The sequence below is a fragment of the Sphaerodactylus townsendi genome, linkage group LG09 (genome assembly GCF_021028975.2).
Source record: "Sphaerodactylus townsendi isolate TG3544 linkage group LG09, MPM_Stown_v2.3, whole genome shotgun sequence".
Classification (NCBI taxonomy): domain Eukaryota; kingdom Metazoa; phylum Chordata; class Lepidosauria; order Squamata; family Sphaerodactylidae; genus Sphaerodactylus; species Sphaerodactylus townsendi.
In genome coordinates this window covers 66,245,459-66,260,403 of record NC_059433.1, presented here as the reverse complement: position 1 = coordinate 66,260,403, position 14,945 = coordinate 66,245,459, and the positions used below count along the sequence as shown (strand labels likewise).

The 14,945-nt window shown below is 48.7% G+C and overlaps 2 protein-coding genes across 3 annotated transcripts in view; one reads left to right on the top strand and one right to left on the bottom strand.

Moving 5' to 3' along the window:
- The window catches only part of AGO2 (argonaute RISC catalytic component 2), a 45,731-nt gene extending 43,539 nt beyond the window's left edge, over window positions 1-2,192 (bottom strand). Inside the window, exon 1 of one of the 2 annotated variants that reach the window (XM_048507585.1) lies at window positions 1,838-2,192. In XM_048507585.1, coding sequence (XP_048363542.1) covers window positions 1,838-1,910 — 73 coding nt within the window. In that variant the 5' untranslated portion in view covers window positions 1,911-2,192. The remainder of the gene's footprint in view (window positions 1-1,837) is intronic. The other variant, XM_048507584.1, reaches the window with a different exon arrangement.
- Window positions 2,193-7,661: 5,469 nt separating this feature from the next.
- On the top strand, window positions 7,662-13,077 carry RPLP1 (ribosomal protein lateral stalk subunit P1). The gene is made up of 4 exons (XM_048508449.1): window positions 7,662-7,857; window positions 10,461-10,535; window positions 11,936-12,050; window positions 12,952-13,077. Exons 1-4 carry the CDS (start codon window positions 7,786-7,788, stop codon window positions 13,029-13,031), a joined length of 342 nt encoding a protein of 113 aa, XP_048364406.1. The 5' UTR covers window positions 7,662-7,785; the 3' UTR covers window positions 13,032-13,077.
- Window positions 13,078-14,945: the final 1,868 nt, after the last annotated feature.

Below are 14,945 nucleotides of genomic sequence, written 5' to 3'. Positions count from 1 at the left end.
TACGAGGGACAGTGGGGTACCTTTCAGCAAGCCAATTCTCCCCTTTTCACCTAGCTCTACTCAGAGTTCAAGGTACCAAAAGAAGGGTCACAATTTCAGACCTGCAAAAAACTTTCCCTTAGCCACCAAGTTTGAGAGGGGCAGTTTCTGCCCATCAACAACTTTGAAGCAAGAGGCAACATCTGCAGACCCTGTGACTGATGTGCTTGAGGGCTGCACTGCACGGCAAAAGCCAGCAAGGCAAGACTTTAGCGTAGGGAAGGCCAGCAGAGATGCAAAATGATGGTCCAAAAGAGCAGGGCACAGTAAATTAGGAGAGAGAGAAAAAGAGAAGAAATGTATATGTATAATGAGTAGAACAAGGAGTCTACAATGGAACGGAACACAGGACTCTTGGGCAGTGGGTAGAAAGGCCAATAACTCTATTTTTGTTGTTACCACCAATGGTAAGGCACTCGATACCGTTATTGATGTTGTTAATACTAAGCTATTCACTATTAATGCCCTCATTATGTCTGTTGCTATTCTTATTGATATTAGTAGGTACTCCATAATATCCTAAGTGTTATTATTCTTGCTATTTTTACTACTAATGGCAGGAACTCAATATTGTTCATATTAAGCTAGCAATCATGAATGCCATTATTATGTTTGCTACTATTCTAACTGCTATTAGTGGACATGCCATAATAACCATCTTGTTTGTTGTTGCTTTTATTATCGCTGCAACTATTGACAGCAGGCATTCAATATCATTATTGATGCTGTTAATACTGAACTATTCACTATTAATGGCATTATTATATCTGTAACTAATATTGCCACTAGCAGAAACACCACAAAAACCATCTTGTTACTATTTTTGTCGTCACTACTATTGTTGTTATTACTACTACAACTACCAGCAGAAGGCACTCAGTTTCATTACTGATGCTGTTAACACTAAACTATTCACGATTACATTTGTTACTAATATTGTTATTAGCAGGCAATCCATAACAAACCATAGTTGCTATTTTTGTTATTATTATTACTATATTATCATCAACAGCAGGCGCTCAGTTTTGTTATTGATATCGTTCATTAAAAAAAGATCAATCAATGCCATTTATTTTACTTTTGTGGCTATTATAATGACTACTAACAGTCAGCACTTCAATGAAACCCTTCCTGAAAGCCCCCCCCCCCGTTCATGCCGTTTCTGTTGTGATTCCTACTACCGTAACCCCCTCCCTGAAAGGTATTATTATTATTATTATTATTATTATTATTATTATTATTATTATTATTTATTACTACTACTACTACTACTACCGAGGCCATTATGTTTATTATCGATAAAGTGAATTAGCAGCAGCAGCAGCAGCCGGGATCCCCAAGGCTGAGGCGAACTGGGGGGGGGTGTCCTCAGACATGACCAGAGCCCGAAAAGCAAAGCGCGGGCGGAGCTGGCCGGGGGGGGGGGTCGTCTGAGAGAAGCCCCCCCTTTCTCGGCCTCCCGCCCGCCTTCTGCTCCAGAAGCCACTTCGACGGCCCCCCCCAATAAAAACACTTTGGCCACTTCTACCCCCCCCCCCCCGCAAAGAGGCCTCCTCCGCAAACGCCCCTGAGGAGACTCCCGGCGGTTGGGGAAACGGGGGGGGGGCGGAGGGAGCGCGCGGGGCTCCAACGGCTGCGGCGGCACCGACCCCCCCCCCCTCCCCGCCTGAGAGGCCGCTGGCGGCGGCGGCGCCTCCCTCGTGCTTGCTCCAGTTTCTCTGGCCCGCCCGCCCGCGCTTTCCGCCTCAGGCCGCGGAGGCCGCGCTCTCCTGGGGCTTCCCCCGCGGGGGGAACTCACCGGGCCCGGCGGTGGTGGGGGGAGCGGCGGCGGCGGCCGGGGGGGCGGCTGCTGCTGCCCCGGCCGCGTACATGGCTGTGGGTGCGCGGGCGGCGTGGCGCCTCTTCTCCTGCAGGCCGGCCCAGGCGGGGAGGAAGAGCGGCCAGAAGCAGGGAGGGGGGGGGGGGGGGGAGATGGACGCGGCCCGGATCCGCCGCCGCCGCCGCCGCTTCTGGTCTCGTCCCCTCGGAGCGCCTCGGCCGGCCTCCCGCCCCGCGCGCCACCCCCGACTCCCGCCGCAGGCAGGCAGGCAGGCAGGCAGGCACGATGATGCCGGGGAGGAGGGCGGAGGCGGGCAAGGCCGCCGAGGAGAGGAGAGGAGAGGAGGAGCCGGCGGGGCTGGTCACGGGCGCCTCAAAGGAGGAAGAGCCCAGCAGGGCCGCTCCGCCCTTCCCCGCCCCGCCGCCGCCGCCGCCGCCGCCCTCCGCTCCTCGCCACTCCTCTCCCGTCCGGGCGGGCGGGCGGGCGGGCGGCGCTGCCCCGTGAGGAGACCGACATCGCCTCAGGACAAGCGGCTCTGCTCGCCTCAGAGACGGTGTCGCCCCCCCCCCCCCCCCCCCAGCGCTGACGGGTTTATCTCTCACAAACTCTTCAAAATCCACCTTGTTATTATTTATTTATTTATTATTTATTTCGACTCAATAGGCCGCCGCTCCCCTTTCGGGCTCGGGGCGGCTCACGACACAATCCGGTGCCGGTGAGGGCGGGCGGGCGGCCGCTCGGGCTTCTCTGCCGGGGCCTCGAGTGTCCGTGAGGAAAAGGCGGGCTATAAATAGAGAAAATAATGAGGATTAATGAGGAGGGAGACGCGCGCGTCGTGCCGCTTTCCTCGCCCGCGAGGCCACCCGCCGCTCAGCTCGACGGTGGGACGGGCGTGCATTAAAGGCCGGGCTCTGGCACAAAATATGGGGCGTAGGAGGCCGGCCTTACTCGGAAGTAAACCACAGTGGATTTGTCGGGGCATAGACATACTTGTGTAGGGGGAGCCTTGTGGGATTAGAGCCCCTTCCGCACATGCAGAATAATGCACTTTCAATCCGCTTTCACAGTTGTTTGCAAGTGGATTTTTGATTTTTCCACACAGGATTGAAAATGCATTGTTCAAAGTGGATCGAAAGTGCATTGTTCAAAGTGGATCGAAAGTGCATTGTTCAAAGTGGATTGAAAAGGGCATTATTCAAAGTGGATCGAAAGTGCATTGTTCAAAGTGGATTGAAAAGGGCATTATTCAAAGTGGATCGAAAGTGCATTGTTCAAAGCGGATCGAAAGTGCATTGTTCAAAGCGGATCGAAAGTGCATTGTTCAAAGTGGATCGAAAGTGCATTGTTCAAAGTGGATTGAAAAGGGCATTGTTCAAAGTGGATCGAAAGTGCATTGTTCAAAGTGGATTGAAAGTGCATTGTTCAAAGCGGATCGAAAGTGCATTGTTCAAAGTGGATCGAAAGTGCATTGTTCAAAGTGGATCGAAAGTGCATTGTTCAAAGCGGATCGAAAGTGCATTGTTCAAAGTGGATCGAAAGTGCATTGTTCTGCATGTGCGGCAGGGGCCTCAAACTTGGGAGATCCAGGTTGGAGTCACACGTGCTGTCTCATGTCCTGCTCTCCTCCTGTTTTTGCAGCCCAGAGAACAGGGATTTTAATGCTGAGAGCTAGCCAGCATCAGGTTTTAAGATAATTTATTGATAGCAGTCTTGACTTTTAACAGTCATTTTATTGTATTGATATGGATACTGTATTTATATATTGTTGGAAGCTGTCCTGAGGCCGTATGGTCACTCACTTCCAGTCAGGCCTACCTGACAGAGTTGTTGTGAGGATAAAATGGAGAACAATGTATCCCCATGGGAGAGAGGGTAGTATATGAATGAAATAAATGCCTCAGCCTTACACAGCTTCACCACCCCCAAACAATTTTAAAAGATACCTCATCGCTGGAGTGTTGTGGGGTTCAGAGTGAAGATGCCAGCCACAGATGCAGGCGAAACGTCAGGAGAAAATGCTACCGGAACACAGCCATACAGCCTGGAAACCCCACAACACTCCAGTGATTCCAGCCATGGAAGCCTTCAACAATACCTCATCAGTTAAGGACTAGATTCAAGGCAAAAAAGATTTTTTAAAAGAAGATGGAACAGCGCAAGGGACACTAATTGTGCTAAATTCTAATATTTCATGTTCCCAGAAGGGAAGCCATAGCTGAAGTTCACCAAAAGCTTTCAAAAATTATATACCCATTTCCTGTTCTACATGCATGCAAATAACTTGCCGCAAAATAAATCCATGAACCGGAAATGTGATGCACACTAAAACTTGTGTGTTAAAAAGCTATCAGTTTTTAGTTCTATAAGATACGTAAAGAGCAGGGGCAACATTCAACACAGTAATTTAATATGAATGAATAGATCTTTCTTTGATATGAATAAAAAGAACGTGTCTGCTTGTCTGTCCATCTTACTGTGGCATGCTCCTCAAAAATTGAAGCTGGGAGTCTCCAAACTGGCCACTGCTTTCAGGGTAATCGTGGGAGTTGCTCTGCCAAACGTTAAGAGGTGTGGGTATTTGTTACATTGAAAATGCTGGGGGGAAGAATTAGGACTAATAAAAGGAAACACTTCTTCACGCAACGTGTGATTGATGTTTGGAATATGCTGCCACAGGAGGTGGTGATGGCCACTCACCTGGATAGCTTTAAAAGAGGCTTGGACAGATTGATGGAGGAGAAGTCGATCTATGGCTACCAATCTTGATCCTCCTTGATCTGAGATTGCAAATGCCTTAACAGATCAGGTGCTCAGGAGCAACAGCCGCAGAAGGCCATTGCTTTCACCTGGATGTGAGCTCCCAAAGGCCCCTGGTGGGCCACTGCGAGTAGCAGAGAGCTGGACTAGATGGACTCTGGTCTAATCCAGCTGGCTTGTTCTTATGTTCTTATACCCAATTTGTAGCCTGATTTCTCAAAACATTTTCAAAAGGATGAGCCCTATGTTGCTTCATCCAGTTATCACAGCAAGAGGCAAAACATTTTATTCAGCATTCAAGCTGGTATTACCGTGTTTCCCTGAATATAAGACAGTGTCTTATATTAAATTTTGCTCCCAAAGATGTGCTATGTCTTATTTTCAGGGGATGTCTTATTTTTCCTGTGTTCTGTTTGTCGGGCATGCTTCCAAACAAAAACTTTGCTACGTCTTACTTTCGGGGGATGCCTTATATTTCGCACTTCAGCAAAACCTCTACTATGTCTTATTTTTAGGGGATGTCTTATATTCGGGGAAACAGGGTATATACAGCAAATATTGGGAGTTATGGGGAATGTATTGTTGAAGGCTTTCACAGCTGGAATCACTAGGGCGTTGTGGGTTTTCCAGGTTGCATGTCCATGTTCCAGTAGCATTTTCTCCTGACGTTTTGCCTGCACCTGTGGCTGGCATCTTGGAGGCGAAACATCAGGAGAAAATGCTACTGGAACACGGCCATACAACCCAGAAAACTCTAGTTAATGGGGATGTTCAACGGATGAAGCAGCAGCAGAGCCTTTAGTAGTAAATAACGAATACTGATAGATTACACTCAATAATAGCATAAAGATTGAAAACACTTGATTATGTGTGTTAAGCAATTATAATAACTAGCTTAAAAGTCCATGGAGTTTGAGCACATTGTTCAATTACAGCCAACCCTTCTTCCCGCTGCCTGTTTCTTCCACAGGGATGCCAAATAGTGTTCAGGTCTTTGTATCGGGGAGTGTGTGTTCAAAGCCCTTTCCTCTCTCCCACACAGACCGCAATTCAGTTTTCTTTAGAAAGCCTCCAAGCCGCTGCCAAAGCAACGCAACCACATGTGCCGTGTGAGACAAAAAACGGGTGGTGGTTTGTGGGACGCAGCGCAGAATCAGAAGACTCCGTGCCAGCCATGTGCAGAGCTGGACTTGGCAAGACATTATGGGAGCCAGGAGACGGAGGAAATGCTGGAGAGAACAAAGACCTCAGATGGAAGGAATTTACCGATAAGTGGAAGAGAAGAAAAAAGGGATTGGTGATGGGAGAGGAAGAAAATACAGGGAGAAGGAAAAGCACCAAACAAGATGAGACGCTGAACAGCTCCCATCTCTTTGTGGTGGTGGAAAGTGCCATCAAGTCATACCGGTAGCTGATTTATGGCAATTCTGCAGGGTTCTTAAGAGGAAGAAGAAGAGTTTGGGATTTACACCCCACTTTACTCTTCTTCTTCCTCCACATGCAGCCAGTCACAGTCCTCTCTGAACTATCTTAGCCCCCCCTGCCTCACAAGGTGTCTGTTGTGGGGAGAAGGAAAAAGGAGTTTGTAAGCCCTTGAGACTCCTGACAGTTGAGAAAAAGCAAGGTGTAAAAACCAACTCTACTTGTTCGTCTCAGTTTTCCAAGAGGTGGTATTATGTGATGTGGAAGAGGGGTTCTGGCCCTTAATCTTTAATTCTGGCAGTAGAAATCTAAAAGCTTTTTCCTGATGCTGTTTTCAGTAAAAGAAACTGAAGTCTTGTCGTTGAACGCTCCAGGGGCACTGTGGTCGATTCCCCACTTCAAAAACGGTGGTTGATATGCACCAGGTTGGTTTGCTGCGGGACCTTTTGAGCGCGGTTTCATGGTCCCCACTGCACCATCTGCCCCTCAAACAATCCTCAGGCAGCAGCCACCAGGATTCCCCACTCTGAAGCTGTGGAATGCGCGTTCAGCTCGGGCTATCAGTAAAAGAAATTGAAGTCTTGTCGTTGAACGCTCCAGGGGCACAACAGCCACTGTGAGATCCCTTTAGAAAAAAAGCAGCATATAAACACAAATTCTTCTTCCTCCTCCACACGAAGCCTGCTGGGTGACTTTGGGCCAGCCACAGTTCTCTCAGAACTCTCTCGGCCCCACCTGCCTCACAAGGTGTCTGTTGTGGGAAGGAGTTTGTAAGCCGCCTTGAGACTCCTTAAAGGTTTAGAAAAGCAGCGTATCTATCTAAACCAGGGGACTGCAGCCTGTGGTTCTCCAGATGTTCATGGCCTACAAATCCCATCAGCCCTGCCAGCTGCTGCCATGCTGGCAGGGGCTGATGGGATTTGTAGTCCATGAACATCTGGAGAGCCGCAGGTTGCAGACCCCTGATCTAAACTCTTCTCCTCTGGCAATGCGAGCCTACCTCACAGGGTTGTCTGTGAGGAGAAGCCGTATGCTTCCAAAAGCGGATATCATATTGATCTGCCTTAGTGTTTTAGTCTTACAAATGAAAGTCACATAAACATGAATTCCTCCAAAGGTCATTATTTTGTGTTATTTGTTTTGTGTGACTCTCCTGACGGGGGCCAGTCTGCGAGCGCCGGCTCTTCTCCACTCTTCACGCGCAAGTTCCTTCCAGGCGGGGGGGAGCCGAGCGTGTACCCGAGACGCTTCGACTCTTCTCGGCTATTTCCGCCCCAGTCCATCAATCATTCTTTCTCCCCGCCTTTCCAGTCCTATGCGGCCTGTCTCTGGCTATTGGCGCTTCCACGGCATGGCCTGAGCTGCTCCCGCCACTCTTCGTTCTAATTGGTCCTTCTGGCTCACCCTGCGAGCGTCACTCGCCTAGAAAACATCGCAGATCGGAGACCCCTTTTGAACGGGCGAGACCTCCGTAAAAGTCTCGCGAGGTTTCACCTCAAGAAGGAAAGCCCCGCCTTCGACCTCTTCGGAGTGGCTCTCGATTTCCCACAGTCTCGCCCATTGGCCGAATACCGGCCGAGAGGACTTGTGATTGGCTGCCACGGATGTATAAATTTCCGTCGCGAGCTCCTGACCCCTCTTTCCCGCCTCCTTTCCCAGCCGCGCCAAAGGTGCCGAGTCCTTCAGCGGAAGCTAAGGCCGAGTCCCAACCGGCGACCAGCACCGCGCGCCACCTCCTCCTCCTCGCCATGGCCTCCGTCTCCGAGCTCGCCTGCATTTACTCCGCGCTCATCCTGCACGATGACGAAGTCACCGTCACGGTGAGGAAACGGCGGAGGCCTGGTGTCGGGGAAAGCGCACGCGCGAGGTCGGGATGGAAGCAGAGCGCATGCGCTGGTGGTGGGAGCCTCGTGGTGCTGGGGCCACGCTGGGCACTGTAGGGGGCAGCCGCTGCCCTCTTGGGAGCCCTCTGGGCTCTCCGTGGCCTTACCGTTGTTGCCAACTCTGGGTTGGGAAATTCCTGGAGATTTGGGGAGGTGGCGCCTGGCGAGGGGTGTGGTGTCCTAGACTTTGCGTGCGGGGCGGGGGAAGCGTTGATCTCTGTCGTCTGGATTCCAGTTTTGTTATTTCTGGTGGTTTCCAGCGACTGCTTAGTTGTAGTCCTAAATGTTAGAGTGTTTGTGGAACAGGCAGAGTTGACGCTCCTGCGTAGAGTTGCCAATCTCCAGGTGAAGCCTTGAGATCTACCAGAATTAGAACTGATCTCCAGATAGGAGAGCAGTTACCCTGTGTAGAAATGGCAGGTTCGGAAGATGGACTCTATGGCGTCATGCTCTGCTGGGGTCCTTTACCAAAACCTGCCCTCCCCAGCTGCACCCCCTGTTCCAAATCTCCAGGTATTTCCCTATCTCTGGGAGACCTCAAATCTCGTTCCCTTACATATCTCAGAGTCAGTAGCGTGTTCTGGGCAGTATATAGGGGCTTGGACAGATTTATGGAGGAGAAGTCGATTTATGGCTACCAATCTTGATCCTCCTTGATCTGAGATTGCAAATGCCTTAGCAGACCAGGTGATCGGGAGCAACGGCCGCAGAAGGCCATTGCGTTCACATCCTACATGTGAGCTCCCAAAGGCACCTGGTGGGCCACTGCGAGTAGCAGAGAGCTGGACTAGATGGACTTTGGTCTGATCCAGCTGGCTTGTTCTTATGTTCTTAACAGCATGGTTTTTATGTGCTCCCCCGCCACAAAACAAACAAGGGGGTGGAATTGGTGTCAGCACTGGATTTAGCTGTCTTCTTGTCAAGCCTGTTAAATTAGAATGCCCACGTTTATTTGTTTACTTCATTACTGTCCTGCGTTTTATTCTCGCAAACAGCTCTGTGAGGTAGGCCAAGCTAGGGGCTTGACAGGCTCAGTGGAGATTTGAGCCTGGGTCTCCTGGATCCTAGTCTTCATACTCTTAAGCAGTGATCCACACTGACTCCACAGAAAATGTGTGTGTGGGAGTACAGTGGCAGTGAAGGATCTGCAAATAAGGGAGTGCTGGAAACATGCTACTTCTGCCCCTCCAGGAAGAAAATGCTGCTCCAAAATCAGGCTGGAACCATGTGGCATGATAGTATTTGCCCATGTGGGCCATTTATCACTGGTTTATCTCACGGAAAGCTTTTCTTCGGTGAACAGGTTAGCCTGTGGCCGGAAACAAATTGTGGCCTGGAAGACTTCAGGTATATTTCACTGGAATTGAGTGCTGGGAGATACAAAAGAATGGGCAGATCTGCCTTCTCGCTTTTGGGGCCCTACCAGGAGGAAGGGCCTCCTTGGGGAACTGCAGTAAATTCTGCTGCGATTTAATTTTGTCTCCCGGTGAAACTGCAAGTCCTAGCTCGTCTAGGAAATTAGCGCTTGCGTTTTGCTTCATTATCACTAGTTGTTTTTCTGTGCATTATTGGTGAGGGTGTTTAATCGCCAGCAGTTCACACAGAAAAAAGATTTTCATTCTAATTGCTGCAGTCACAGGACCCTGACCACCACCTCCCCCCCTCAAAAAAACATGCCAGGAACATGTTTTTCTGGTGATAATCATAGGATTGGAAGAGACCCCCAAGGGCCATCTAGTCCAACCCTGTGCCACCCAGGAACACACAATCAAAGCACCCCTGACAGATGGTCGTTTAGCTTCTGCTTAAAAGTTTCCAGAGGAGGCAGCTCCACTACCCTCCCAGGCAGTTTGTTCCACCATCAAACAGCCCTTTCCATCAGGAAGATGAGGTTAAGCAGGAAGTATTTCTTTATCAGGTGTGCATAAAGAAGTTTTGTATCTTCAGTGGTACACATGTGACTTTAAAATCATCCACTCTCACAGGTTTCTAAACACTAAGCAGTGGTGGCAAACCTTTGGCACTCCAGATATTATGGATTACAACTCCCATCAGTCCCTGCCAGCATGGCCAATTGGTCATGCTGGAAGGGGCTGATGGGAATTGTAGTCCATAACATCTGGTGTGCCAAAGGTTCGCCACTACGGCGTAATCTTCCTTTCCCCTCAAAGGGTTAGGGCCATTGGTGCCTCTAAGCATTCCCTGGTGCTACACGGAAGTGAGCCACCTGGGAGGGTTTCCCCTTCCGGATGGCCTCTTTTGTACACAGCACCAAATCTGTGGCAAACCTTTCGGGCTTACAGGGAACGTTGCTTAGGGTATTTCCCAGTTGTATCCAAGCACTGCATTTGACTATAGTTAGAGCAGTTAAATTCGCTAATAAACCAGGTCAGTCTCATCCCTAGCAGGATATTGATTCAGTCTACTTTTTATTCATCTGCTGAAATTTGGGTAGTACAATCCTGAAAATTCGTTGGGTCTTAAGCTAGCATTGCGGGGGAGAGAGGAGTGATTTTAAACACGGTTGTATTCTTGTTTAGGAGGATAAAATCAATGCACTTATCAAAGCAGCCGGAGTGAACGTTGAACCTTTCTGGCCTGGCCTGTTTGCCAAGGTAAGACCAAGGGAGAAAGGGATGGCTGGCATGGTTGGTATCACTGGTGCTGAGGTTAGGGCTTATGAGGAATGGGGTGTGAGGAGAAATTGGCACATTTCCTTTGTCTGAATTCTGTAAGCGGGCATACCTTTTGCCTTTACGGACATTGATACAGACATTCTTTCTGCCCGTGAGCAGAATTGCTCATTTTTATTTTGTGTATTTAGGTTTTTGAGGGTTTTATGTTTGGATGACATTTACCAAGTTGGATTTTTCTATATATGGCAGTGGGAGGGTGTGTTATAAAGTAAGGCAGGGGTCTGCAACCAGAGGTGGGAGCCAGCAGGTTCTCACCAGTTCCCGAGAGTGGGTTACTAATTGTTTGTGTGTGCCGAGAGGGGGTTACTAATGGGGTCCGCTTTTCCATCTCCATGCCATCGCCTCCCCGAGAGGCATCCTGCCTTTGAACGTGAAGGTTCCATATGGCAATTGCGACTAATAATGTCATCCCCTGAACTGGGTTAATCCCTTTCAGGTACTGCAATTCATGGATTCTCAGCCTTTCGTACCTTTTATTGCACCAGTCTCTATCAAAGAACCTGTGTGTTTCACCCTTTCTGTGTTCAGATTTGTGAGTTGGGGCATTTTCTATAATGTGATGATGACTTAGAAATGACCTGGTGCAAAAAAATTTTTGGAATTGTGGTGGGGTGACTGCCCATGGGGGGGCATCCAACTCAGGTTTTGCCCAGCGCTCAGGTTTGCCTAGGTACGCCTCTGCCCCTTTTGCTGAGGGGGGGCTGGCGAGGGAACCTGTTACTAAAATTTTTGGATCCCACCACTGTCTGCAACCTGCGGCTCTCCATATGTTCATGGACTAGAATTCCCATCAGCCCCTGCCAGCATGGCCAACATCTGGAGAGCCGTAAGTTGCAGACCCCTGAAGTAAGGGGACCTTTTCTATGGCTGCCCACCTTGTGTGCTTTCATCATTGGCAGGGTGCCCCGGCCCTAATCTGGATGCGCCAGGCTAGCCCTCTCTCGTCAGATCCCAAAAGCAAAGCAGGGTTGTCCCTGGTTAGTACTTGGATGGGAGACCACCCAGGAAGTCCAGGGTCACTCTGCAGAGGCAGGCAATGGCAAACCACCTCTGTTAGTCTCTTGCCTTAAAAACACTGCTGGGTTTCTGAAAGTTGACTGTGACTTGATAGCCCTTCTTGCACAGGCAGGCAGGGTGACTGTCAGCACACAAAACAAATTGTACAACATACCTGCATCTTGGCATGTTTAAAATCGGATTTGTGGTTTTGTTGATTTAAGAATACTTTTGACTTGTATTATGTAAAGCGTACGTTTCTGTGGCTCAGAATTACAGTTGTGTTTAAAGGCATCACTGTTAACATTTGTGCTCTTCTGTAGGCTTTGTCCAACATTGACATCGGAAGTCTGATCTGCAACGTCGGAGTGGGGGGGGGTGCTCCAGCTGCTGCGGCGCCGGCAGGAGGAGGGGCCCCTGCAGGCAGTGCAGCTCCTGGTAAGGTCATGTTCTTTTCTGCCTGCCTCGGGGCATAGAGCAGGGGGCCACTGGGGAGGGTTGCTGTGAATTCCCCGCATTGTGCAAGGGTTGATGACCTTTGAAGTCCTCTCTGTGTTTTTATGACTACTCTGGGAATGTTAACTGGGGCAGAATTCCTGATGTGATACGGCTAGATTGGAGGCCAGCAGCACCGGGGAGACCAACAAGATCTTCCAGGTACGAGCTTTTGAGAGTCGAAGCTCCCCTTCTCCTGATAGAGCTTTTGCTTTCAAAAGCTCATGCCTTGAACATCTTGTGGTCTCTAAGGGACGACTGTACTCCCACGTAGCCATTCTGCTGCAAACCAACACGGCTACTGTCTGAAACTGCTTTGCTGCAGAAAACAACACAACAGCCCCCACTCCCTTCTGATGGGCTTTTTGTCACTGCTCATGGCGGTATGGAACATTACAATCCCCAGCAGCAGTACCTTTCACCCCTGCAAAGTCTCTTCCTGGTCTGCAGGGTCTGTGGTGTAGTGGTTAAGAGCAGGTGTATTCTAATCTGGAGAACCAGGTTTGATTCCCCACTCCTCCACCTGAGTGGCGGAGGCTTATCTGGTGAACCAGATGTGTTTCAGCATTCCTACATTCCTGCTGGGTGACTTTGGGCTAGTCACAGTCCACTCAAAACTCTCTTAGCCCCACCGACCTCACAAGGTATTTGTTGTGGGGAGAGGAAGGGAAAGGAGCTTTTAGGCCACCTTGAGTCTCCTTACAGGAGAGAAAGGTGGGGTATAAATCCAAAATCTTGTTGTTTTCTTCTTCTGTGTCATGCCGTTTCTCCCCTACCTGAGCAGTGAAGGAAAAAGAATTCCACCCCCTTGCAGTGTTGTAATAAGCACTATTTTTTTTCCTAGCTGAAGAGAAGAAAGAGGAAGAGAAGAAAGAAGAGTCTGAGGAATCTGATGACGACATGGGCTTTGGTCTCTTTGACTAAGCTGACTTTTTGTACTCTTTTGCAATAAAGATACAAACATGATAAACAGATGCCTCTTCTCTACTGCACAAGATGCCTCTTCACTACTGGGTAATAAACAGGATGAACTGAAATTCTTTAACGCGGCATAATAAATTTGATATAATAGGCATCACTGAAACCTGGTGGGATGAATCTCGTGACTGAAATGTAACAGTTGAGGGGTACGACCTATTCCAGAGAAATAGATTAAGCAAGCAGGAAAGATGTGGACTAGACAATGCAACTGTTAGATGGATTTGTAATTGGTTGACCGGCTGAACACAAAGAGTGTTCATCAATGGCTCATTTTCATCCTGGAGAGAAGTGACTAGTGGGGTGCCACAGGGTTCTGTCCTGGGCCCAGTGCTATTTTGATATTTTTCTCAATGACTTGAATAATGAAATGGAGGGCATGTTAATCAAATTTGCAGATGATACCAAATTAGGGGTAGCTAATATCCTGGAGGACAGGAGCAAGATTCAAAATGATCTGGACAGATTAGAGAGCTGGGCCAAAACTAACAAAATGAATTTCAACAGAGATAAATGTAAGATTCTTTACGTAGGCATACAAAATGAAATGCAGAGATATAGAATGGGTGATACCTGGCTTGACAACAGTACATGTGAAAGGGATCTGGGAGTTGTAGTAGACCACAAACTGAACATGAGTCAGCGGTGTGATCTGGCAGCCAGGAAAGCCAATGCAATTCTGGGACGCATCAATAAGAGTATAATGGCTAGCCCAGGGGTCTGCAACCTGCAGCTCTCCAGGTGTTCAAGGGCTACAAATCCCATCAGCCCCTGCCAGCATGGCCAATTGGCCATGCTGGCAGGGGCTGATGGGAATTGTAGTCCATGAACATCTGGAGAGCCGCATGATACAGACCCTAGGCACCAAGGAGTGTAGTGTACCTCTGTTCTCTGCATTGGTCAGACCTCACCTAGAGTACTGTATTCTGGCCACTGCAATTTAAGGATATTGACAAGCTGGAACGGGTCCAGAGGAGGGCAACCAGAATGGCAAAAAGGAATCCATGCCCTACGGAGAGGGACTTAGCAAGCTGGGGATGTTTACTCTGGAGAAATGGGGGGGGGGGGGGCATGATAGCCATGTTGAAGAGGGAGCAAGCTTGTTTACTGCGGCCTCAGACTAGGACATTTTTAAAAATGCATATAAGTTGGGTTTCCCATCAGTAATTTTGCCAGAGCAATCTTCCCCTCTATTTACTCTGTTCATGTTTTAACGTCATAGGATAGGAATAAAAAGCTGTACTTCTGCGGCACCACTTTAGCAGAATTTTCTCAAAATGTACTCCTTCCTTCAAAATTCCAAACATTCTTGTAGGTTGAAAAGGGACAGGGACGCCTTGTCCTGAACTCCCTTGGACAGGCTGGTAAATGTTTTATGTTTTTTCAGGGACCAGTAATGCATGCTGAGTTAAGGGAACCAGTCTCTTTTCTTCCTATAGTTTTAAGCAAGCTGCAGAGTTATTTTAGTTATTTGCTGTTAGGGTAGTCATATCAGCAAAGGATGGCCTGTTAGTTGATTGAACATCAATTGCAACAAAATTTCATAAGCAGCTGAGTTGTGGGGGGAAAAAATCAGTTTAGGATCTGACCTATCCAGAGCAAATTGCTTATAAAACTAATCTGATACACTTTAGCCCTCAAAATTTAAACAGGTTTAAAGGTCCACTGACAATACTAAACGGGTCCAATTAATGGTTCAACTTGACTTCTATGTAAATGCTTCGATGCTTGATGTGCACTTAAGGCTGGATGTGTTCTTTGGTATATACTTGACAACTGGTTGTGGCACCAGAAACCAACCTTATATTCCAGTGGTGGCGAACCTATGGCACGGGTGCCAGAGGTGGCACTCAGAGCCTT